At 42.0% G+C, this 26,668-nt stretch overlaps 1 protein-coding gene and 1 long non-coding RNA gene across 4 annotated transcripts in view; one reads left to right on the top strand and one right to left on the bottom strand.

The window, feature by feature from the left end:
• The first annotated feature begins 23 nt into the window (after positions 1–23).
• LOC106601808 (uncharacterized) lies at positions 24–4,124 on the top strand. 2 transcript variants are annotated; one of them, XR_001328092.3, is made up of 8 exons: positions 24–157; positions 2,361–2,408; positions 2,496–2,547; positions 2,705–2,785; positions 2,982–3,035; positions 3,148–3,203; positions 3,452–3,498; positions 3,712–4,124. It is a non-coding gene; the product is annotated as an uncharacterized LOC106601808 (long non-coding RNA). The 2 variants fall into 2 exon arrangements; XR_001328091.3 differs by having other exon boundaries at positions 89–234.
• A 756-nt stretch (positions 4,125–4,880) lies between these two features.
• Positions 4,881–26,668, bottom strand: part of g2e3 (G2/M-phase specific E3 ubiquitin protein ligase) — a 30,017-nt gene continuing 8,229 nt past the window's right edge. Inside the window, exons 2-16 of one of the 2 annotated variants that reach the window (XM_014194179.3) lie at positions 24,257–24,346; positions 24,045–24,142; positions 23,753–23,833; positions 23,602–23,665; positions 23,078–23,202; positions 22,652–22,820; positions 22,272–22,378; positions 21,988–22,104; positions 21,761–21,885; positions 21,495–21,606; positions 20,834–21,135; positions 16,547–16,728; positions 15,635–15,807; positions 5,734–5,945; positions 4,881–5,560 (exon numbers count right to left, since the gene is read on the bottom strand). In XM_014194179.3, coding sequence (XP_014049654.3) covers positions 5,313–5,560; positions 5,734–5,945; positions 15,635–15,807; positions 16,547–16,728; positions 20,834–21,135; positions 21,495–21,606; positions 21,761–21,885; positions 21,988–22,104; positions 22,272–22,378; positions 22,652–22,820; positions 23,078–23,202; positions 23,602–23,665; positions 23,753–23,784 — 1,968 coding nt within the window. In that variant the 5' untranslated portion in view covers positions 23,785–23,833; positions 24,045–24,142; positions 24,257–24,346 and the 3' untranslated portion in view covers positions 4,881–5,312. Of the gene's footprint in view, positions 5,561–5,733; positions 5,946–15,634; positions 15,808–16,546; positions 16,729–20,833; positions 21,136–21,494; positions 21,607–21,760; positions 21,886–21,987; positions 22,105–22,271; positions 22,379–22,651; positions 22,821–23,077; positions 23,203–23,601; positions 23,666–23,731; positions 23,834–24,044; positions 24,143–24,256; positions 24,347–26,668 lie in introns of both variants that reach the window. The other variant, XM_014194170.3, reaches the window with a different exon arrangement.

Here is a 26,668-nt window from a genome sequence, read left to right as displayed (position 1 = left end):
TGTGGGCAGAGTGAAACGTCTGGGCCGGGCTCAATGTGGGCAGAGTGAAACGTCGGGGCTGGGCTCAATGTGGGCAGAGTGAAACGTCTGGGCCGGGCTCAATGTGGGAGGAGTCAAAAGCGTTTAACCCGAACCCCTCAAGGTCACCCAAATTGAGGTAAATGTCGAAGGTATTAACGTCAACGAAAGCAAATCTTAATCTAACCTACATGGATAAAAATAGAAACCATGGAAGTAAGTGAGACTGTCATTATGCATAATGTACTTTGTAATATTCATGTTATACCAGTGCGGTGGTATAATTTTATATGACCAACAGCCGCACCGATGTTAGCATAGCGTTAATTAGCACCCAATTGCACGTGAGTTAGCTAATTGGTCACAATGAGGGAATCTTATTTGGACACATTTGCCAACTTCAACAGTAAGCCTAGTTTTACATGTACAGTTATGTAATGATTTCATCGTTGTTTTTTCTGTGTTCAATGTATCCCTTGTTGTGATTAGCTGGCTCTAAATGTGTATCGTTGATGCCATTCCCTTAGTTACACACAGGGAGTCTACACATAGTATACAAACTCAGCAAAAAAATAAATGTCCTCACTGTCAACTACATTTATTTTCAGCAAACTTAACATGTAAATATTTGTAGGAACATAACACGATTCAACAACTGACACAAACTGAACAAGTTCCACAGACATGTGATTAACAGAAATTGAATAAGGTGTCCCTGAACAAAGGGGGGGTCAAAAGTAACAGTTGGTGTGGCCACCAGCTGCATTAAGTACTGCAGTGCGTCTCCTCCTCATGGACTGAACCAGATTTGCCAGTTCTTGCTGTGAGATGTTACCCCACTCTTCCACCAAGGCACCTGCAAGTTCCAGACATTTCTGGGGGAATGGCCCTAGCCCTCACCCTCCGATCCAACAGGTCCCAGACATGCTCAATGGGATTGAGATTCGGGATCTTCACTGGCCATGGCAGAACACTGACATTCCTGTCTTGCAGGAAATCACGCACAGAACGAGCAGTATGGCTGGTGGCATTGTCATGCTGGAGGGTCATGTCAGGATGAGCCTGCAGGAAGGGTACCACATGAGGGAGGAGGATGTCTTCCCTGTAACGCACAGCGTTGAGATTTCCTGCAATGACGACAAGCTCAGTCCAATGATGCTGTGACACACCGCACCAGACCATGACGGACCCTCCACCTCTAAATCGATCCCGCTCCAGAGTACAGGCCTCAGTGTAACGCTCATTCCTTCGGCGATAAACGCAAATCTGACCATCACCCCTGGTGAGACTAAACCGCGACTCGTCAATGAAGAGCACTTTTTGCCAGTCCTGTCTGGTCCAGCGACGGTGGGTTTGTGCCCATAGGTGGTGTTGTTGCCGGTGATGTCTGGTGAAAACCTGCCTTACAACAGGCCTACAAGCCCTCAGTCCAGCCTCTCTCGGCCTATTGCGGACAGTCTGAGCACTGATGGAGGGATTGTGCATTCCTGGTGTAACTCGGGCAGTTGTTGTTGCCATCCTGTACCTGTCCTGCAGGTGTGATGTTTGGATGTACCGATCCTGTGCAGGTGTTACAGGTGGTCTACCACAGTGATGACGATCAGCTGACCGTTCTGTCTCCCTGTAGCTCTGTCTTAGGCGTCTCACAGTAAGAACGTTGCAATTATTGCCCTGGCCACATCTACTGTCCTCATGCCTCCTTGCAGCATTCCTAAGGCACGTTCACGCAGGGACCCTGGCATCTTTCTTTTAGTGAGTCAGTAGAAAGGCCTCTTTAGTGTCCTAAGTTTTCATAACTGTGACCTTAATTGCCTACCGTCTGTAAGCTGTTAGTCTTAATGACCGTTCCACAGGTGCATGTTCATTAATTGTTTATGGTTCATTGAACAAGCATGGGAAACAGTGTTTAAACCCTTTACAATCAAGATCTGTGAAGTTATTTGGATTTTTACGAATTCTTTGAAAGACCGGGTCCTGAAAAAGTTTACAATCATGAAATCACCTTGTCCCAACATGCATGGCAAGTAAAAAAAAGTCATTGTAACTTGTCCACACTGCAAACTGAAGTTAAATAAGAAAAACGTAAACATATTTACGAAGAAATCATACACATTGCTTTGAAACGGTGTCCAAGGAAAGATTTTTAGCATGTGAGTGCATTGATGTGAGAAATGGTGTGTTTGCAGTCAAATACATTTTCTGGTCCAGAAACACCCATACATGTTGTGAAAAATACTTGGTCTAATTCAGTTCCAACTGTGTTCCAGCTGTTATGCATGCTGGAGTATAAAAAGCTGTTGAATTGTACTTTTTCTTTACTTTCACATACACTGTGTTCACAGAAACATTGCTTGGATCTTGTCCCTTGGACTTTTGGTGTGGATGATCAGGTTAGATATTCCTTTAAATTATTCCACTGAACTGTACCATTTGATTGTCATTAGTTTATTGAAAAGTGTACCTTGCTCACACCACAGGGCCTACCAAAGCAAGGTTTCTCAAACAACTGTGGTGTGTTTTGTTTTGATGGTAAGATGCTGGCTATTTAGTATATCATATAAGTCATATTTTCTGTTATAACATATGAAAAGTTATTATTTCTGTGCATGCAAAGCACACTATTGTTATTGCTCATACTTTTTCTTGTTTATTATTCTTGACACTTTTTGGGACCTATTTCCTACAGTTTTTACACTACATACACAATTCATACATCAGACTCCTGCAGAGCTGGATGCTGATGTGACATGCTGTGACTTCTTGGGGGGTATTATGATTTATTATTATTATCATAACTATCAAACTTAACAACCTACTCTTTAACTTACAGTACGCTCTGTACATTGCAATGGAAGCACAGTGTGATTTCACTGAGCTATGTATAGATTATGAAATTCTCATCACTAGTGGAGTTTTTTTGGGATACTCATCTGATTGTGTGATTTTCTTTTTCAAACATGCAGCAAATTAGGTGACGGTGGTGGCTAGTTCTCCTGCAGAACTTTCCCATGCCTTAAGTATTGAACATTATTTAAAAAATCATTTGCATCCTTACAATCATTTGTTTCACTGTAGCCAGACTGACCTGAATATATGTTCATATTGAATGGATGTCATTCTCTCACTAAGGTCTGAAGAAGAGGTTGAAAGATTGAAAAAGGCGGCGAAAACAAAACGCACTACAGGTGGGTGTCATAGGATGAGTGGTAATGTATAGTCTTAAACCAACCCCCCCGCCCCGCAATGTATTTCAGGAATATGTAGAAGATGTCTCCCCCCCCCCCCCCCCATGTCACTGCATGTCACATCAGCATCCAGCTCTGCAGGATCAGGTACTGTATAGGCTATTAGCTAAAGTAAGGTGCATTCTTGTACACACATCCTTAGAGCTTCCCTTACATTACTTAATGACCACAAACTGTTTTCTGTCTAGACGATACTGAAAACAAAATGCACGGCGAACTGGGAGCTGTGAACTGGGTATGTAGTCTACTGTGTGTAATACTGAAGGCTTGATGCATGGCAAGATATACTAGTTGTGATGACTTGTTGAGTAGTTATAAATATCACTGAAAACCCCTTTAGTAATTGTGGCTTTTGTTTGCATGGTGGTATTGTGAAAGTAGGGTGCAATTTGTCTTGATCACCCAATGAGGCACTTCTCTTAATATTTATTCTTCCTTTTTCTTCAAGGAAGCAGATGTTCTTCTAAGAGACACCCTAGAGGCAGCAAGGTGGTGTGAACTCCACAAGTTTTAAAGGCACTGTTTCCCTCCCTAGTGTAACTGGGATGGACGGGGAAGACACATTACAACCCTTAAGGAACTACAGTTGTATGATGGACAGGGAAGACCGCATTACAACCCTTAAGGAACTACGGTTGTATGATGGCCTGGATGAAGAGGAAAATATTCTCAAGTAACCATTCATGTTACAGAGATATTATGAGATGTTCTATGTGGAGGCAGTTGACAACAATAAAATTACTGTCTTTGCCTCTTTTGAGGAGCAGGAGTGAAGCCATTTTTGAGGAGTGGTCAAACCTTGTTTTTGTCTGCGCTGTTATTTGTTTCATGTTGTTCAGTAAAGATGTAGAAGTCACCGTCTCTGATCTCTTTACTTGAGCTGGTATAACTTCATGTACAAAGCACATTCAGCTTGTCAGTATAGTCTGTCACCATTCTCAAGGGTTAAGTAAATGGCATAAATCAGAATAGGTAGTAACTGTGTATATATGCTCAATGAAATCTAATTCAATTTATAACATTTATCAACACAATTTTAACAGTACATGACAAGTCTTTTCACAGCAACCATATCAGTAGCTTGTCTCAACTATAACACATCTGCTGGTACCACTTTAATATTTCATACACTTCAAAAATGAAATACGTTTGTATTCAACGTGTGTGACTGTCAAACCTCAGATGGGGGAAAAAAGTGGGTGGGGTCAAACATTTGACTGCCCACATTGAGCCTAGCCTTGAATTGCACACTGCAGTCAGGGGTGCTTGGCTTGGTTGTGTTTTGGAGGACGCACGGCTCTCGACCTTCGTCTCTCTTGAGTCCGTATGGGAGTTGCAGCGATGAGACAAGACTAATTACCAATTGGATACCACTTTTTTTTTAAGTCTCCTAAATATCGCCATCTACTGTACCTGTGGGCGTTGCTACCACAACTTTTGATGAAGAGTAGCCCCACTTTACTCTTGGATTCTTTGTGTGTATATAAATATCACTGGTCTGCTTGATTCAAATAATTTTCCAAAACCCTCACAAGGATAGGTGACTGCAAAATGATAAGTGCATATCAGTGGATTCAGCATGCCCTATCTAATACATTCTGAATACTGCTGTGCCGGTTGAGATTTTCCCCCCAAACATTTTATTTGGCATGAGTAAAGTTACTAAAAATATAAAATACAAAGCCAACCCAAGAAGCTAAAACATCAACTGTAGCATTAACTTTACAGAAAACATTGATACACTTCAGTATGTACAAAAAATAAATCTAAGAATCCCAAATGAAGCAACAAACATTACCATTCAAACAAATGTAGCACCTATCACGATCTGTCTAATAAAGTAGTGAAAAATTGTTCCTGAAAGTCAACAGCTGAAGCCTATAATAGAAAATGCATATCTGTCATGATGGAAATACCCTTCCTAAATCTTCTATAAAAGTCTGAGGTGAGCCCTTTTTAATTGAAGTCCAAAATCCGAATGAAACATGTCCCTCAAGTTCAGTAATAGTCTGTTAAAGCTGTGTTTATATAGAACAAGATGGTCTGTGATCAAATGGCCTGCATCACTGTGAGCTGGCACACTGCATACTCCATATTCTTCTTAAAGACTTGGTAGGATGGCACCACCGGCAGCACCAGGTGGTTAGAGCTGGGTTGGCTCTTGGGAAAGGCCCCGGCCGGGTCCAGGGGGTTGAGGAAGGATAAGGTGGGGTTGGGGCTGAAACCTATGGCTGGCACCACATCAGCGGATGTGGCATAGATAAGCACGTCCTCTAGCGATGTTGCACATCTGCCAACTGAAACCAGTGAACAGAGAGACTGGTGAGGATGGGTAATATATGGAGACAGACAGGGACATTCAGGTGCTTGTGTTCATTTTACTGAATAGACTTGTACAATGTCTGAATGGCCTTTGAGTGTGTATTTTTAATCATCACATGAATCAATCAGTCATTGGAGGTCAAAGTACCTTCACACTCCACTAGGTAATGTCTCCAGAAGGTGACCACAGCACTCTCCTTCCCTGTGGTCTCTTCCTGTTCTGAAAACTTAACAGTGAAGAGGGCAGACATGGTCTCAGCAGTCAGCTTGTCAGGAGAGGAACAGAACAGACTAACAAAGGCCCCCGGAAACATCTGGACCTGGTCAAACACGCCAAGGGTTTTCAAACCTTCACAGAACCTAAAAACACAAAAAGGTTAAACAAAATATAGTTAGAGGCCCAGTAAAATCCAAATTGTGATCTTTCTGTGTTAATATATATATATATATATATATATATATATATGAGGTTGGAAGAATACTGTGAAAATTATAATGCCCTTTTAGTGTAAGAACTGTTTGAAAAGACCGCCTGAAATCTCAGCCAGTTTTGACCTACCTGGTGACATCACCAAGCAGTAAATTAGTTAATCATCCAATAAGAAAGAGTCCCAAACCTCTCTGCCAATAACAGCCAGTTTTACGTTTTCCACTCCCCACAAGACCAGTACCAGACAGTTCTAGCAAAACTCTTGCTTGAGAAATTGCTCTTTGCTAAGAAGCTATTATGGTTTATTTTTTACCATTTAAATTAAAAACAAGTAAGGTACTTAATTGTTACCCAGAAATGGCTGCATTGGACCTTTAACATATAGTTAACAAAAACCAGGCTCACAATGTCTTAAACATAGTTACAGTGCATTCGGACCCCTTGACTTTTTCCTCAATGTACACACAATACCCCATAATGACAAAGCGAAAACAGGTTCAGAAATGTTTGCAAATTTATTTAAAATAAAAAAGAAATACCTTATTTACATAAGTAAACAGACCCTAAGCTATGAGATTCGAAACTGAGCTCAGGTGCATGCTCCTTCCATTGATCATCCTTGAGATGTCTCTACAACTTGGAGTCCACCTGTGGTAAATTCAATTGATTGGACATGATTTGGAAAGGCACACACCTGTCTATATAAGGTCCCACAGTTGACAGTACATGTCAGAGCAAAAACCAAGCATTGAGGTCGAAGGAATAGTCTGTAGAAATCTGCGACAGGATTGTGTCGAGGCACAGATCTGGGGAAGGCTACCAACAAATGTCTGCACCATTGAAGGTTCCCAAGAACACAGTGGCCAACATGACTCTTTAATGGAAGAAGTTTGGAACCACCAAGACTCTTCCTAGAGCTGACCGCCCAGCCAAACTGAGCAATCAGGGGAGAAGGGCCTTGGTCAGGGAGGTGACCAAGAACCCGATGGTCACTCTGACAGAGCTCCAAAGTTCCTCTGTGGAGATGGGAGAACCTTCCAGAAGGACAACAATCTCTGCAGCACTCCATCAATCAGACCTTTATGGTATAGTGGCCAGACAGAAGCCACATGACAGCCAGCCTGGAGTTTGCCAAAAGGCACCTGAAGGACTCAGACCATGAGAAACAAGAATTCTCTGGTCTGATTAACCCAAGATCAAACTCTTTGCCTGAATGCCAAGCGTCACGTCTGGAGGAAACCTGGCACCATCCCTACGGTGAACCATGGTGGTGGCAGCATCATACTGTGGGGATATTTTTCAGCGGCAGGGACTGGGAGACTAGTCAGGATCAAGGCAAAGATGAACAGAACAAAGCACAGAGGTCCTTAATGAAAACCTGCTCCAGAGCACTCAGGACCTCAGACTGGGGCGAAGGTTCACCTTACAACAGAACAATAACTAAGCGCACAGCCAAGAAAACGCAGAAGTGGCTTCGAGACAAGTCTCAATGTCCTTGAGTGGCCCAGCCAGAGCCGACTCGAACCAATCAAACATCTCTGGAGAGACCTGACTGGGGCAAAGGTTCACCTTCCAACAGGACAATGACCCTAAGCACACAGCCAAGACAACGCAGGAGTGGCTTCGGGACAAGTCGAACATCTCTGGAGAGACCCTACAGAGCTTGAGAGGATCTGCAGAGAATGGGAGAAACTCCCCAAATACAGGTGTGCCAAGCTTGCACCGTCACACCCAAGAAGACTCGAGGCTGTAATCACTGACAGAGGTCCTTCAACAAAGTACTGAGTAAAGGGTCTGAATACTAATGTAAATGTGATAGTTAATTTATTAAAAACCAGTTTTTTGCTTTGATATTGTGTGTAGATTGATGAGGGAATTCTTTTTAAAATCCATTTTAGAATAAGGCTGTAACGTAACAAAATATGGAAAACGTCAAAGGGTCTGAATACCTTCCGAATGCACTGTATAGTATAATTCTAATAGTTTAAAATAGTCTGTTTATGTACTGTATATACTGTACCAGTCAAAATGTTGGACACACCTACTCATTCAAGGGTTTTTCTTTATTTTTACTATTTTCTACATTGAAGAATAATAACGAACACATCAAAACTATGAAATAACATATGTAGTAACCCAAAGAATGTTAAACAAATCTAAATATATTTTACATTTTAGAGACTTCAAAGTAGCCACCCTTTGCCTCGAAGACAGCTCTGCACACTCTTGGCATTCTTTCAACCAGCTTCACATGGAATGCTTTTCCTACAGTCTTGAATGAGTTCCCACATATGCTGAGCATTTGTTGGCTGCTTTTCCTTCACTCTGCGGTCCAACTCATCCCAAACCATCTCAATTGGGTTGAGGTCGGGTGATTGGAGGCCAGGTCATCTGATGCAGCACTCCATCACTCTCCTTCTTGGTAAAATAGCCCTTACACAGCCTGGAGGTGTGTTGGGTCACATTTGAAATCTTTTAAATGGGTTTGGAAGAAAAGGGAAAGAAAAGGGAAAGAAAATACTTAATAGGGCTGACTGACCTATGATCTCTGTTCTGACTTCCTGGTGAGGCCTGATCACCTTCACTAGAAACACTGAAGACATTGGGTGAGATTTACAGTTGAAGTCGGAAGTTTACATACACTTAGGTTGGAGTCATTAAAACTCCTTTTTCAACTACTCCACAAATTTCTTGTTAACAAACTATAGTTTTGGCAAGTTGGTTAGGACATCTACTTTGTGCATGACACAAGTAATTTTCCCAACAATTGTTTACAGACGGATTATTTCACAATTCCAGTGGGTCAGAAGTTGACTGTCCCTTTAAACAGCTTGGAAAATTCCAGAAAATTATGTCATGGCTTTAGAAGCTTCTGATAGGCTAATTGACATCCTTTGAGTCAATTGGAGGTGTACCAGTGGATTTATTTCAAGGCCTACCTTCAAACTCAATGCCTCTTTGCTTGACATCATGGGATTTCTTATTTTTTATTTTATTTTTTTAAATCAGCCAAGACCTCAGCAAAATCATTGTAGACCTCCACAAGTCTGGTTCATCCTTGGGAGCAATTTCCAAATGCCTGAAGGTACCACGTTCATCTGTACAAACAATAGTACGCAAGTATAAACACCATGAAACCACGCAGCCGTCATACCGCTCAGGAAGGAGACGCGTTCTGTCTCCTAGAGATGAACGTACTTTGGTGAGAAAAGTGCAAATCAATCCCAGAACAACAGCAAAGGACCTTGTGAAGATGCTGGAGGAAACGGGTACAAAAGTATCTATATCAACAGTTAAACGAGTCCTATATCGACATAACCTGAAAGGCCGCTCAGCAAGGAAGAAGTCACTGCTCCAAAACTGCCATAAAAAAGCCAGACTACGGTTTGCAACTGCACATGGGGACAAAGATCATACTTTTTGGAGAAATGTCCTCTGGTCTGATGAAACAAAAATAGAATTCTTTGGCCATAATGACCATCGTTATGTTTGGAGTAAAAAGGGGGAGGCTTGCAAGCCGAAGTACACCATCCCAACCGTGAAGCACGGGAGTGGCAGCATCATGTTCTGGGGGTGCTTTGCTGCAGGAGGGACTGGTGCACTTCACAAAATAGATGGCATCATGAGGATGGAAAATTATGTGGATATATTGAAGTAACATCTCAAGGCGTCAGTCAGGAAGTTAAAGCTTGGTCGCAAATGGGTCTTCCAAATGGACAATGACCCCAAGCATACTTCCAAAGTTGTGGCAAAATGGCTTAAGGACAACAAAGTCAAGGTATTGGAGTGGCCATCACAAAGCCCTGACCTCAATCCTATAGAAAATCTGTGGGCAGAACTGAAAAAGTGTGTGTGAGCAAGGAGGCCTACAAATCTGACTCAGTTACACCAGCTCTGTCAGGAGGAATGGGTCAAAATTCACCCAACTTATTGTGGGAAGCTTGTGGAAGGCTACCCGAAACGTTTGACCCAAGTTAAACAATTTAAAGGCAATGCTACCAAATACTAATTGAGTGTATGTAAACTTCTGACCCACTGGGAATGTGATGAAAGAAATAAAAGCTGAAATAAATCACTCTACTATTATTCTGACATTTCACATTCTTAAAATAAAGTGGTGATCCTAACTGACCTAAGACAGGCAATTGTTACTAGGATTAAATGTCGGGAATTGTGAAAAACTGAGTTGAAATGAGTTTGGCTAAGGTGTATGTAAACTTCCGACTTCAACTGTAAATGGGCTATGTAAACACTCATAATTACGAAGAAGTTTATAATTAGTGTAATTCAGAACACGAGAAGGAGGGAGAGAACGCTGCCCTGAATGAGGGACACCTCTCTCTATTCTATTTTACCATTACCTCATGGCAGTGGTTCCCAAACTTTTTATAGTCCCTTACCCCTTCAAACATTCAACCTCCAGCTGTGTACCCCTTCTAGCACCAGGGTCAGCGCACTCTCAAATGTTTTTTTTTGCCATCATTGTAAACCTTCCACACACACTATACAATACATTTATTAAACATAAGAATGAGTGTGAGTTTCTGTCACAACCCGGCTCGTGGGAAGTGACAAAGAGCTCTTATAGCACAAGGGCACAAATAATAATAATCAATCATTTTGCTTTTTATTTAACCATCTTACATATAAAACCTTATTTCTTCATCGGAAATTGTGAACTCACCACAGGTTAATGAGAAGGGTTTGCTTGAAAGGATGCACATAACTCTGCAATGTTGGGTTGCATTGGAGAGAGTCTCAGTCTGAAATAATTTTCCACGCAGTCTGTGGCTGTATTTAGTTTTCATGCTAGTGAGGGCCGAGAATCCATTTTCACATAGGTACATGTTTGCAAAGGACATCAGTGTCTTAACAGCGCGATTTGCCAAGGCAGGATACTCTGAGCGCAGCCCAATCCAGAAACCTGGCAGTGGCTTCTGATTAAATAAACATTTTACAGAACCGCTTGTTGCAATTTCGATGAGGCACTCTTGTTCAGGTATCGGTAAGTGGACTGGAGGCAGGGCATGAAAGGGATAACGAATCCAGTTGTTTGTGTCATCCATTTCAGGAAAGTACCTGCGTAATTGCGCACCCAACTCACTCAGGTGCTTCGCTATATCACATTTGACATTGTCCGTAAGCTTGAGTTCATTTGCACACAAAAAAATTCATACTATGACGGAAAGACCTGTGTTGTCCTTGTTAATGCAGACAGAGAAGAGCTCCAACTTCTTAAAGCATAGCCTCAATTTTGTCCCACACATTGAATATAGTTGCAGAGAGTCCCTGTAATCCTAGATTCAGATCATTCAGGCGAGAAAAAAACATCACCCAGATAGGCCAGTCGTGTGAGAAACTCATCATCATGCAAGCGGTCAGACAAGTGAAAATTATATTCAGCAAAGAAAACTTTAAGCTCGTCTCTCAATTAAAAAAAAACATGTCAATACTTTGCCCCTTGATAACCAGCACACTTCTGTATGCTGTAAAAGCGTTACATGGTCACTGCCCATATCATTGCATAGTGCAGAAAATCCACAAGAGTTCAGGGGCCTTGCTTTAAGTTAACCATTTTCACTGTAGCGTCCAAAACATCTTTCAAGCTGTCAGGCATTCCCTTGGCAGCAAGAGCCTCTCGGTGGATGCTGCAGTGTACCCAAGTGGCGTTGGGAGAAACTGCTTGCACACACATTACCACTCCACTACGCCTCCCTGTCATGGCTTTTGCTCCATCAGTACAGATACCAACACATCTTGACCACCAAAGTACATTTCACAAAGCTGTCCAGGACTTGAAAAATATCCTCTCCTGTTGTCCTGGTTTCCAGTGGTTTGCAAAAGAGGATGTCTTCCTTAGTTGACCCCCATAAACATAACGGACATATACCAGGAGCTGTGTCAGGCCCGCCACATCTGTTGACTCATCCAGCTGTAACGCATAGAATTCACTGGCTTGTATGCGAAGCAGTAATTGTTTCAAAACATCTCCCGCCATGTCACTGATGCATTGTGAAACAGTGTTGTTTGATGAAGACATTGTCTGTATCGTTTTTTTTGGGCCTTTTCCCCCAGCATTGTCCCAGCCATATCCGCGGCAGCAGGAAGAATTAAGTCCTCCACAATAACCTTGCCTGTCCTAGCCACTCGGTAGCTCACCATATAAGACGCTTCTAGCCCCTTCTTATTAATGGTATCTGTTGCTTTTATACATGTCTTACTACTCAAAAGTCGTCTTAATTCTCGCTCCAAAAATTATTTTCCAAATTGGCATGTTTTGTTTCTAAATGTCTGCGCAAGAGTGAAGGTTTCATCGAGTTGTGAGATAGTACTTTTGCACATATAACAGACTGTGGCTGAGGAAAGGCACTACTCCCCATATAAGTGAACCCCAAATCAATGTAGTTCTCATCATATTTGCGCCTCTTCGATAGTCCAACGTCCCTGTCTGTTGTTCGGTGCTTTCCCGGGTAAGGGGGCAGTAGCTCTTCGGCTGCATCAGATTCACATCTGTCAGTGTCCATGCTAGCTAGAATAACAACAAATGTAGAGTTACTGATGCTAGCATTGGAAGTGCTCGTGGAAGCAGAACAAGTAGCAGTACTACCAGTAGAGCTGGTATGTGTCTCCATGGACACGGGCCGTACTTTTTTTTAACCATTTATCAATTTTCGAGAAAACAGAATGAGCAGCAGCTACGTTTGGCTACATATGGAATTTGGTAAATATTCATATTTGTTTCTTCACAACGCTTGAAAGAATAGACACAGATCCCTTCATATAGGAGACCATCTCACCGGAAGGGAAGTTCGCTGTAGTAGTAGCATCACCACATCTCCTGCAGAGGGTGACAAATTATAGTTGACCATTGCAGTACCTTCATACCCTTGGGTGAGGGTTACTTGACTATTGTAGTGGAACATATTAACGCTTGCTTGATGAAAATGCTTGTAAGTCATTTTCTATTAGGTTGAGACTTAGTCTCAAAGGGGAGGAAATGTTGTGGAAAATTACAGAATTAGTCATGCTATCCTGTGTTTTACTGCTTAAAGAACTGTCTCTTGTTATATGCAAGTATTTCTTTGCTGATGCAGGCTTGTCTTTGTGTGACTTAGTCACAAGGGCGTATAGCTAAGAGCCATTTAGGTGCGACCGCAGCATGTGACACATGCTGTGGTTGCACTATCTGAAGGACTTAATCTGTGTGGAAACGGGCAGGAAGGAACAGAGAATAGTGTGAGCCCTCATGCTATCAAAGTCAGCTATCTTAACATACAAGCTTTTGTATACTATGTTCCGGCCATTTTATACACATCTGCTAACTGTCATATAGATAAGATACTTTCTATAAAATGAGAGGGACAACTGTGTTCATTGAGCTTTCAACTATGCACTGTTGAGTGGATGGTTGATTCTCCATTTTGCAAATCTTATAATAAAGTGTAGTTTAAAATAATCTGCAGTCTCTCTTCCCTTTGATTAGAATTACCACGACAGTGGCTACTATCTCAAATATAAAATATATTTTGATTTGTTTAATACTTTTTTGGTTACTACATGATTCCATATGTGTTATTTCATAGTTTTTATGTCTTTACTATTATTCTACAATGTAGAAAATAGTAAAAATAAAGAAAAATCCTGGAATGAGTAGGTGTGTCCAAACTTTTGACTGGTACTGTATGTTTGAGCAACAATAAAAACAAATTGAGAAATGGTGAAACTAGGGATGCATGATATATCGGTGAACACATCGGAATCAGCTGATATTAGCTAAAAATGCCAACATTGGTATTGGCCCGATGTCTAGTTCAATGCTGATGTGCAAAACCGATGTCAAAGCTGACATGCATACCTATAGGTACATGACGTAATGACGCCAAGTAAAATTTTGCGCTACATTTGCAACACAGCATTTCTAACCTAGCCCACAATGTCTGCTGTGTGGACCGAGCAGTCATTTGAAAGAGTAAGACATTTTCCACGGGACAACTCAAAGGCGAAATCCATTAACGCCAAGACAATGGAATTCATTGCCCTTGACAATCAACTGTTCTCTGTCGTGGGTGATGTTGGATTTCGCGACTAGTCGAGCACCGGTACACACTAACGTTACCAAACGCAAAATTTTTCAGATGTTGCCCTACCGGAGTTACACAGTAATAGCGTCACAACATACTATGGAACACCATTTGGTTCTTTGCATGTCAAAAAAGATACACGTCAAAGATTTCGTACAACGCTGTGTACTACTCCCTTCGCAGAACTAACAGAACTAACTAGAATAGAAAGAGTGGGAGGCCCCGGTGCACAACTGAGCAAGAGGACAAGTACATTAGAGTGTCTAGTTTGAGAAACAGATGCCTCACAAGTCCTCAAATGGCAGATTCATTAAATAGTACCCGCAAAACACCAGTCTCAACGTCAACAGTGAAGAGGCGACTCCGGGTTCCTCTGTCCAGTGTCTGTGTTCTTTTGCCCATCTTAACCTTTTCTTTTTATTGGCCAGTCTGAGATATGGCTTTTTCTTGGCAACTCTGCCTAGAAGGCCACCTCTTGCTCAATTGTGCACTGGGGCCTCCCACTCCTCTTTCTATTTTGGTTAGAGCCAGTTTGCGCTGTCCTGTGAAGGGAGTAGTACACAGTGTTGTACGAGATCTTCAGTTTCTTGACAATTTCTCGCATGGAATAGCCTTCATTTCTTAGAACAAGAATAGACTGACGAGTTTCAGAAGAAAGTTCTTTGTTTCTAGCCATTTTGACCCTGTAATCGAACCCACAAATGCTGATGCGCCAGATACTCAACTAGCCTAAAGAAGACCAGTTTTATTGCTTCTTTAATCAAAACAACAGTTTTCAGCTGTGCTAACATAATTGCAAAAGGGTTTTCTAATGATCAATCAGCCTTTTAAAATGATAAACTTGGATTGGCTAACACAACGTGCCATTGGAACACAGGAGTGATGGTTGCTGATAATGGGCCTCTGTACGCTTATGTAGATATTCCATAAAAAAAATCAGTTTCCAGCTACAATAGTCATTTACAACATTAACAATGTCTACACTGTATTTCTGATCAATTTGATGTTAGTTTAATAGACAAAAAAGGTGCTTTTCTTTCAAAAGTGACCCCAAACATTTGAACGGTAGTGTACGTAAATGCCAACAAAATATATTTTTGGTCAGTGTGGTGTGTGTGTGTGTGTGTGTGTGTGTGTGTGTGTGTGTGTGTGTAACCTTTATTTAACTAGGCAAGTCAGTTAAGAACAAATTCTTATTTACAATGACGGCCTACCCAGGCCAAACCCGGATGACGCTGGGCCAATTGTGCGCTGCCCTATAGGACTCCCAATTACGGTCGGATGTGATACAGCCTGGATTCAAACCAGGGACTGTAGTGACGCCTCTTGCACTGAGTGCCTTAGACCACTGCGTCCATGTGTTTGTGTTAACTATTTAACTGTACTATAATGATTAAAAGGCAAAACAAATTAATATTGGTATCGTTTTTTTTTGCCAAGGAAAATATTGGATATCGGTATCGGCTAAAAATGTCATATTGGTGCATCACTAGGTGAAACGGTCGAAAAGGTACTCGTAAAAACATCGACATACAAACCTTTGGAAGGGTAACTGCATTCTTGTGATTAGGTGGAAGCTCACAATATCTTCAACAAGTGTGTCTTTGTCAGAAAGGCTGTCAACTGGTCTCATGCACCCAGCCACTTCCAGGTATTCTGAAGCTGACTGCATTGCCTCTCTCAATTCCTCCAAGGATCTAGATTCCTGAATCTGAAGCAAAAGAGTTGGCAAATGAGTTAAAGCCTTTCAGTGTTTCCCCTAGGATTTCCTTCTTTCTGTGACAATGACTGTGAGAAGGTCACTTATGTTGATATTTTTAAAGGCCATTCTACTCCGAGAAAAATGTATAATATAACCTGTAGTCCAACTGATGCAGCATAGCTGCTTTAAATAAATATGCTGAAGCATGGTGTTGCCCATCTGCATTTACCTCATTGAAAACGCCCAAGACTCAATGCATCAAACACTACAAATATACACTCTAACTTGTCACGCCAGGGTTTTTTCTGGATCAAAACAGGGCTTAGGTGGTGGGCATGATGGGGGTGTAGTAGTGGTCGTGGCCAATGGCATGGTATCCGACTGAACATTTTATAGGCCGTCCGCTTGGCCGCAGAGACAAATGTTGCTTTTTTAAAGACAATTTCCTGCAATTCTAAAATATATTAGGTTCATTATGTTTTCTACATACTTCATATTTGGTTTTAGTCGTTTAAATTTACACTGAAAATGTTTAATAGTGGCAATGATTTAGCAATGAATAGTCAATTAGGTAGCCATAGGGTGGTCCAGCGGTCATATACTGCAGCGGTATCTTAATCTTTCCTCTATCTGTCCTATCCAATTAAAAAAATTGTGGGGAGAAGTGCAACTGCCCCACATTTAAAAATAATCTATCTATAATCTATTCAGCATCTAAGAGAAAAAAGAGACATGGTAAAAGATGTACCTTCTTGACTTTGTCTGTGAATCCAGTGTTGCCCATATCCTCCACAGTGAGAGGAGTATCCCTGGGGAAGTTGAACAGGTGCTGGTATAGAGCCCTGGAGAAGAAGCCCAGAGGAGGTCCCCCGTGGATCAGACTCAGGGACAGCAGACACCCTACGTCAAAGTAGACATCCTCCCTCAGAGCTAGGAAAAACAGAACATAGAAATTAGCCAATTTAAAAAAATGTATTATACCTTTGTTTAACCAGGTAGGCAAGTTGAGAACAAGTTCTCATTTACAGCTGCGACCTGGCCAAGATAAAGCAAAGCAGTTCGACACATACAACAACACAGACTTACACATGGAGTAAAACAAACTACAGTCAATAATACCGTACAAAAACAAGTCTATATACAATGTGAGCAAATGAGGTGAGATAAGGGAGGTAAAGGCAATAAAAAGGCCACGGTGGCGAAGTAAATACAATATAGCAATTAAAAAACACTGGAATTGTAGATTTGCAGTAGGTGAATGTGCAAAGTAGAAATACTGGGGTGCAAGGGAGCAAAATAAATAAATAAATACAATAGGGGATGAGGTAATTGTTTGGGCTATTTATAGATGGGCTATGTACAGGTGCAGTGATCTGTGACCTGCTCTGACAGCTGGTGCTTAAAGCTGGTGAGGGAGATAAGTGTTTCCAGTTTCAGAGATTTTTGTAGTTCGTTCCAGTCATTGGCAGCAGAGAACTGGAAGGAGAGGCGGCCAAAGGAGGAATTGGCCCTGGGGGTGACCAGTGAAATACACCTGCTGGAGCGCGTGCTACGGGTGGGTTTTGCTATGGTGACCAGCGAGCTGAGATAAGGCGGGACTTTACCTAGCAGGGTCTTGTAAATGACCTGGAGCCAGTGGGTTTGGCGACGAGTATGAAGCGAGGGCCAGCCAACGAGAGCGTACAGGTCGCAGTGGTGGGTAGTATATGGGGCTTTGGTGACAAAACGGATGGCAATGTGATAGACTGCATCCAATTTGTTGAGTAGGGTGTTGGAGGCTATCCTACCGAAGTCGAGGATCGGTAGGATGGTCAGTTTTACGAGGGCATGTTTGGCAGCATGAGTGAAGGATGCTTTGTTGCAAAATAGGCAGGCCAATTCTAGATTTAACTTTGGATTGGAGATGTTTGATGTGAGTCTGGAAGGAGAGTTTACAGTCTAACCAGACACCTAGGTATTTGTAGTTGTCCACATATTCTAAGTCAGAACCGTCCAGAGTAGTGATGCTAGGCAGGCGGGCTGGTGTAGGCAGCGATCGGTTGAAGAGCATGCATTGGAGGCTACGGAAGGAGAGTTGTATGGCATTGAAGCTCGTCTGGAGGGTAGTTAACACAGTGTCCAAAGAAGGGCCAGAAGTATACAGAATGCTGTCGTCTGCGTAGAGGTGGATCAGACTCACCAGCAGCAAGAGCGACATCCTTGATGTATACAGAGAAAAGAGTTGGCCCAAGAATTGAACCCTGTGGCACCCCCATAGAGACTGCCAGAGGCCCAGACAACAGACCCTCCGATTTGACACACTGAACTCTATCAGAGAAGTAGTTGGTGAACCAGACGAGGCAATCATTTGAGAAACTGAGGCTGTTGAGTCTGCTGATGAGGATGTGGTGATTGACAGAGTCGAAAGCCTTGGCCAGGTCAATGAATATGGCTGCACAGTATTGTTTCTTATCGATGGCGGTTAAGATATCGTTTATGACCTTGAGCGTGGCTGAGGTGCACCCATGACCAGCTCTGAAACCAGATTGCATAGTGGAGAAGGTATGGTGGGATTCGAAATGGTCGGTAATCTGTTTGTTAACTTGGCTTTCGACGACCTTAGAAAGGCAGGGTAGGATAGATATAGGTCTGTAGCAGTTTGGGTCAAGAGTGTCCCTCCCTTTGAAGAGGGAGATGACCGCAGCTGCTTTCCAATCTTTGGGAATCTCAGACGACACGAAAGAGAGGTTGAACAGACTAGTAATAGAGGTTGCAACAATTTCGGCAGATAATTTTAGAAAGAAAGGGTCCAGATTGTCTAGCCCGGCTGATTTGTAGTGGTCCAGATTTTGCAGCTCTTTCAGAACATCAGCTGACTGGATTTGGGAGAAGGAGAAATGGGGAAGGCTTGGGCGAGTTGCTGTGGGGGGTGCAGTGCTGTTGACCGGGGTAGGGGTAGCCAGGTGGAAAGCATGGCCAGCCGTAGAAAAATGCTTATTGAAATTCTCAATTATAGTGGATTTATCGGTGGTGACAGAGTTTCCTATCCTCAGTGCAGTGGGCAGCTGGGAGGAGGTGCTCTTATTCTCCATGGACTTTACAGTGTCCCAGAACTTTTTAGAGTTTGTGTTGCAGGAAGCAAATTTCTGCTTGAAAAGGCTAGCCTTGGCTTTTCTAACTGCCTGTGTATATTGGTTTCTAACTTCCCTGAAAAGTTGCATATCACGGGGGCTGTTCGATGCTAATGCAGAACGCCACAGGATGTTTTTGTGCTGGTTAAGGGCAGTCAGGTCTGGAGAGAACCAAGGGCTATATCTGTTCCTGGTTCTAAATTTCTTGAATGGGGCATGCTTATTTAAGATGGTGAGGAAGGCATTTTTAAAGAATAACCAGGGATCCTCTACTGACGGGATGAGGTCAATATCCTTCCAGGATACCCGGGCCATGTCGATTAGAAAGGCCGCTGAAGTGTTTCAGGGAGCGTTTGACAGTGATGAGTGGAGGTCGTTTGACCGCTGACCCATTACAGATACAGGCAATGAGGCAGTGATCGCTGAGATCTTGGTTGAAAACAGCAGAGGTGTATTTAGAGGGCAAGTTGGTTAGGATGATATCTATGAGGGTGCCCGTGTTTACGGCTTTGGGGTTGTACCTGGTAGGTTCATTGATAATTTGTGTGAGATTGAGGGCAACAAGCTTAGATTGTAGGATGGCCGTGGTGTTAAGCATGTCCCAGTTTAGGTCACCAAGCAGCACGATCTCTGAAGATAGATTGGGGGGGGGGCAATCAGTTCACATACGGTGTCCAGAGCACAGCTGGGGGCAGAGGGTGGTCTATAGCAAGCGGCAACGGTGAGAGACTTGTTTTTAGAGAGGTGGATTTTTAAAAGTATAAGTTCAAATTGTTTGGGTACAGACCTGGATAGTGGGACAGAACTCATATAACTCAATACATAGAAGCTGAAAACCTATAGAAACCACATCCCCAGTGTTTGATAACAATATAACTCCAAAATCTATTGCTGAGAGATTAACCACATTTTCATTTAATTTTTGGTTTTTAAACAACTAATTGACCGACGTTGGTTCAATCATTTTTTTCAATCATTTTTTGTGTGAGATCAATGCGCACACGGTACAGTTTCTCTAGAGATAAATCAGATCCAGCCTGAACTGTGCGATGCAGTAGGGAGTTGTAGTTTCCAACAGGCCAATATTCTACATAGTTTAGCGCATTAAAACGTGGTAATTAAAAAAACAATGACCATAATCCATTGCGCATCTACTTGTCCGATCTGTGTTTCTTTTACGCCTGCTACAGAAGAGATGGAAAAATGCACAATCGATATTACAGTAAAACAGACAGATCTTAGTACAGATATTACAGTAACACAGACAGATCCTGGTACAGCTATTACAGTAACACAGACAGAGATAGATTGTGAGGGGATATAGAGAGCAGCCGTTGCTTCGAGAGGTATGAAAATACAAAATCTAAGTGATTGATAGTTGATATTCAGCAGTCATAAAAGTATGCTTTATTTACTTTGAAAAATGACAAAATAGTGATTTTGTCAGACAGGATAGACAGCTTTATAGAGATACGATGACTTGGAATTAAATAATAAAGTAATCAAATACAACAAATGTAAAATACACAACTGAAATCATTTATTAAAGTACAGTGGATAAATGGTCATTAAGTGATAAGCAGTAATGGGCAGTCACTACCATCATGGGACTTTTATTAATTGTTATATTCTGTGTTGTTACAGCATTCAATCTAAACCAAAATCGGTGATTATTTTTTTTATAATCGAACACAAAAAGCACTAATCGCTCAGCACGACCAAAACGTAACTACAAATGTGAGTTTATGACCCCAGACTCAGCAAGGGATGGTGGTAGTGTGAGTTTATGACCCAAGACTCAGCAAGGGATGGTGGTAGTGTGAGTTTATGACCCCAGACTCAGCAAGGGATGGTGGTAGTGTGAGTTTATGATAGAGAGCTGGAGCGTGTTTTGTACGGGGGGGGGGGGGGGGTTATTGACCTACCTTGTGCGTCGAGGGTCAGGTTCTTGGCACCATCGGGACCTTCAAAGATGGTGTTTTGCAGCTGCTGCACCAGGAGGCTGAGGAAGCGTCGGGTGTTGCCGGGGCTGGGAATGTGCTTGCTGCTTGTAAATCTCACTGCCAGGGCATGGGACGGCTTGAAGTCGCTCCTCTTCACTAGCTCCAAGGCAGCCTCCAGGACCTTGTTCCCACTCACCACCACTGGCATGGACGGGTGGTGCTGTGATATCTGACTGGCAAGCTCCTGTAGGATCTCTTTAGCAGAGCTTCCCGACAACGATGGCCTGCCCATCATTAAAAACAATCTGTTTATCTCCAATATGGCTGATGTGTTCTTAGTACAGCATGTAAGGAAAGACTAAACAATTGCCCTGGAAAACATCTGGACTTGGTCTATGTCGCCAATAATAATTATTATTATTTGTACGCATTTTATTTTTATTGATAGATACCGTGAATAAGTAGTTATTGAGATATGGAGAGAGGGACATAGAATGGAAAATGGCGCAGTCGGGATTTGAACCCACGCCTCCAGAGACAATGTGTGGTCCAGGGCCGACAGCACTATCAATAGACCAGCCCCTGACTGAAGGGCGCCACGGATTTTTGTCTGAAGACCATGCTAGACAATAATGTACAGTACCTTTTACAGACTATGGGTGATTGGCGAGGGGTCAGGATAAGACTCCTTTTAGAAGACCTGCTTCTTCTCTGCCCAGCGGGCTGTGGAGAGTCAGCGTGTCTGGGTAGTGAAGCTAAACAAGAAAGAAGACTAAGATTATAACAGAGATGTAGAGACTTCATACACACCATAATAAAAATCAGTTCTTCATTCCTATAATAACTGGTCTGGTCATAACTTCACTTTCCAGTTAGACCAAAACAAATACAGTACGGCAAATAGACTACCTGTTGCATCCACAGCTGCTGCACAGTCCTCACAAGCCCAGTCAGTCTCAAAAGCGTTGAGGGAAGCACACTTTCGGTGGGTACCTCTTGAGCCACAGAGCATGCAACGTAATATCTGAAACCATCTGAAAACCAAAAAGACATATGAGACTCAAATTTATTTGAGTAATAAACACATTTTTGCCAGTCAACCATTTCAGCCACACCCACACTACAGTAGAGCTTACCCAGTGCGTGAAGAGTTTGTCCGACCACTGAGGGAGAGACATTTGTTGGCATCACAGTGTTGGTACACCTGCAGTAACTCTCCATAGGCATTTTCTTCCAGCTCCCAGGCTGCATCTCTATGGCACACAGATACAGAATACTTTAGCTAAAACTCATAATGCCACAACACTAATAGAATAGAAATTAGTCTTCTGCTCTGCTTTCAACACCCCCCCCCACATACTGTAGACCCTGGAAAAGGCACAGGACAGTGATGAATAATGTTCTAGAAGGTGACTAATACCTCTCTGGTATGTGGATTCCCATCCGGAGCATCTCCTGCTGGAACATGTCCTTGTTGTTGCACAGAGTGCATCTGAAGAAGAACATGGCAGCACTGTGAGCCTGGTTCTGGTGGAATAGATAGAAAATAGATAAGAGACTGCATGCAGTCACTTACAATTTACGGTTTTATGAAGCATTCATAAACCCTCTGTAAGACCTCCATAGGTGCTTCACAAATCACTTATATGCCAATGTAATGCTAGATAGAGGTTGGAATAAGTGTTATGCCACATTATGTAAAGCCCTGTTACAACACCTTCTATATAGTATGAAGTTGCTTATAAAGAATGTGTTCACACATTCACTCAAGAGGGTCACTGCTAGTTTGGATGCAAGTACCTGCACACAGTCTCTGTGAAACCAGCTTCCATGGCAGGCAGGACACTTGAGGACAGAGTAGGAGAGAACGCCCTCTATGGGGTCCAGACACACTGAGCAAGACAGGGGCTCACTGACACAGGACGAGACTGGCAATGACTGGATGGGACTGTGATTCTTGCAGTAGGAGCTGGGGAAAAACAAGCAGAGGTGCACCAAAGCATTAAGCATGGTTTATGTTTCTGTGAGATAAGAGTGCACATTTCATTCTGATGAAGACCCTTATGACCTAACAATTTTTTGGAATAAAGGATATATTTCTAATCTCAAAAACAAGAATTGAGCAGACTTCTCCCCTTGTTACTACGTTTGCCATGGCTGCTGTGGATTATGTTTAGAATCTCTAGACACAAAACATACTGGTAAAATATAATCATGGTTACTTACGGAAATGGGTCTGTGAATTGAAAGATGAATTGGTGTTGTTTGCCACATGGATAATGGACCATTTTCCGGCAGCTTTTGATGTAGCACCCGACTGAGGCACCATTCTTCTTGCAGACTGCACACTTCTAAAACACAAGGTTACACAGAAAGCAAAAATGTACACTGATGACACAATAATGTTTTTGAACCAGAATCCAAGCAACCAGAAACTATTGAAGGCTAAATCTAAAATATGTACAGAACGTTTCTTGTGATAAAAGTGCTACTTAGGCTTGGAGTAGACAAACACTTAGGATTAGGCTAACCCTGATACAAACGTACACCATACTAAACTTGTACAGACTTCAGTGGTTTCTCAGCAGGGGTGAGCAGCATTTCTGCTCGGTGAGTGATCAAGCTCCTGACCTCTACCTGGTGTGTCAAGCCACTCTGTAAAACTCTATTCTACTGAAACAGCTCGGAGACCATGCGGGCCATGGCAAGCACAGATTTAAATAGAACATATGTTTGTGTGTGTTTTGTACCGTATCTCTATGGCAGCAAGCGTCAAAGTGCCTGCTCAGCTGAAGAGGGTGAATGGTACCTGGCCTATAAAGAAACAGTAAAGCAGGCTATATAAATACTCACTCAACATGAATGAACACACTGACTTACTAGTCTGTAGGATCTGCTGACCTCCTGTTTAATATCATCCACCAAAAAGCCATAGATCCCTTCGTTTTCCTCGCCACGCTGATACACTCCACTTGACATCAGCTGGAATATTAAAAAAATCAGACACCGAAAACATTCTGTACATTTAAGCTTCCTTTAGTAAACAGCTGAACAATAAAACAAATAGATTGCTACTGTATGAATAATGATATTCCACAATGAGAAAATATTTTTGGTTCAAGCTAGGCCATAATCAATTATTTTAACAATGAGTAATTCTAACATACACACACTCTCTCTCGCTCTCTCTTACCAGGCAAAAGTAGTGCACAGTGAGTTCATGTGACTTAAGTGTGATCTTCTCCCCATATTTGTCCGGACAATTTTCATTGAGTTTACAAAGTGCACAACCTTAAAATAGAGAGAAGTACCATAACTTTCTGATAGGGTGGTTTGATCATGCGCGTGTGTTCGTTCACCATTGTCATCAAAATGTTATACTACAACAACATAATGATCACTCACAGTCTATTGAGTATTCCTGCTCAGATCTTCGAATCCTCCTCTTCATTTTCAATAGTCAGCCCGAAACGTAATTCTTCACGTGGAAATTGCCTGAAAAATGAATGTTATAGCTGTATTGGAGAACTTTCAAGATACTACACTGTCAAATACACACTGGGGCCGAGCTCTCTGCCATCCAGGACTTCTATACCAGGCGGTGTCAGAGGAAGGCCATAAAAATGGTCAAAGATTGTTGGTTCCAGTCACCAAGTCTGGAACCAACAGGACCCTGAACAGCTTCTACTCCCAAGCCATAAGGCTGCTAAATAGTTAAACAATTGACAGTTTCTGCACTAACTTGTTTGACTCATCACATACACTAGACTCGGTACTGGTATCCTGTGTATATAGCCAAGTTATCATTACTCATTGTGTATTTATTCCTTGTGTTATAATTTTTCTATTATTTATTTCTATTATTTTCTCACTGCATTGTTGGGAAGGGCCTGTAAGTAAGCATTTCACTGCTAGTATACACCTGTTATTTAAGAAGCATGTGACAAATAAAATGTAATTTCACCTAGGCTAGTTTGCTTTGTAGAATGGAGCCAATGGAATAGTCCCAAAAGTACAAACTCCCAGCTGAATCAAGCCTACCTCAAACACTCTACTGCTGCATGGAATGTCATTCCTTGAGCACTACAGATACATCATACCAATAAGTGCTATTTGCATGTGAAAATGTCTTGGAATACATTGTCTCCATTGTTTACTTTTTGTTGGTGGGCAAGGGCCCACTCTCTGTGAGTGTGTTAGCTCTGGTCCATGTGCATGCGTCTAATGCGCATGCAGCCAAGATGATCCAAGGCTTGCCTAATAAATCAGACTTTGACACTAATTCTTGGTATACAGTCTAAAACAAAGGCCTGCAAAATGGTGGAAATTAACCTTGAAAGACAGAATTTTCCTTAAAATCACATTTCAAATTACTTTACCAGTTGTCTGGAAATAACATTATATTTGAACTTACTCTGCAGACTGTCCATGGAGTTGGTCCTTCATCCGGTCCAAAATATCCACAGGAAGTAGTATTATTAAACCAACACCAAAACGCTGGTCTAGCTGTGTTTAGACAAGCAGCCCAATTCTGACATTTTTTCACACTCATTTATATTTTTCCCAAACACAGATCTTCTCAATCAGATCTGATTGGTCAAAAGACCAATTAGTGAATAAAGATCAGAATTGGCCTGCATGTCTAAATGTATCCGATTGTGTAAAGCGATCAAGATGTTTCGTCATGACCCGAAGCACATGCACACCATGGATACATACTAACGTGTGTTTACATGATTTTGTGCATGTGCCAGGTGATAAAAATGTATGCTTCAGCAAAGCACTCTAAAAAGTTGAGTAAACAATACTTTCCTGTGGATATTTTGTTTCAAATTTTGAGCAGCTGAATGACCAACACCATGGACAGTCTGCAGAGTAAGTTCAAATATAATTTTATTCACTGTTCGTGACAGACAAGGGACGTTTAGTTTTTTTTTCTATGTAAATGTGCATGGCGTTTGATTTCACAATTGAAGGCATCGCCACATTTTTTGACTAGTCTGAGGCTTGAGCATGGACCTGACAAAGTTCCCAAAAGTTGTTTGTTTTGTGGACAGAAGTTTTCACAATTCCGCCACTTATCTAGCAAAATCTTTATGTTAACCTCTCTTGGGTAGGGGGCAGTATTTTCACGGCCGGATGAAAAATGTACCCAAATTAAACTGCCTACTACTCGGGCCCAGAAATAGAATATGCATATTATTAGTAGATTTGGATAGAAAACACTCTGAAGTTTCTAAAACGGTTTGAATGATGTCTGTGAGTATAACAGAACTCATATGGCAGGCAAAAACCTGAGAAAAATCCAACCAGGAAGTTGAAAATCTGAGGCTGTAGTTTTTTAAAATTAATTCAATTTCCAAACTACAGTGACTTAGGGGTCATTTTGCACTTCCTAAGGCTTCCACTAGATGTCAATAGTCTTTAAAAAGTTGTTGGAGGCTTCTATGGTGAATTTTGAGGGAATAACAGCCGGTTCAAGCAGTGGACTGTCTGAGGTCATGTAGTTACTTCATGCGCATTCACGCATGGCTAGCATTTCTTATTTTTCTGCTGTAATGAATACGCTATTGTCCGGTTGGAATATTATTGATTATTTATGTTAAAAACACCCTAAGGATTGATTGTAAACATCGTTTGACATGTTTCTACAAATGATAATGGAACTTTTGAGCTTTTCGTCTATTGATTTGCGTTCCCGCTTCGTGCCTTTTGGAATAGTGTTCTGGACGCGCCAACAAAACGGAGGTATTTGGACATAAATTATGGACTTTATCGAACAAATTAACATTTCTTGTGGGAGTCCTGCTAGTGCAT

The sequence above is a fragment of the Salmo salar genome, chromosome 01 (assembly GCF_965601325.2).
Source record: "Salmo salar chromosome 01, fSalSal1, whole genome shotgun sequence".
NCBI classification, from domain to species: domain Eukaryota; kingdom Metazoa; phylum Chordata; class Actinopteri; order Salmoniformes; family Salmonidae; genus Salmo; species Salmo salar.
This window is presented reverse-complemented; position numbering and strand designations above follow the sequence as displayed.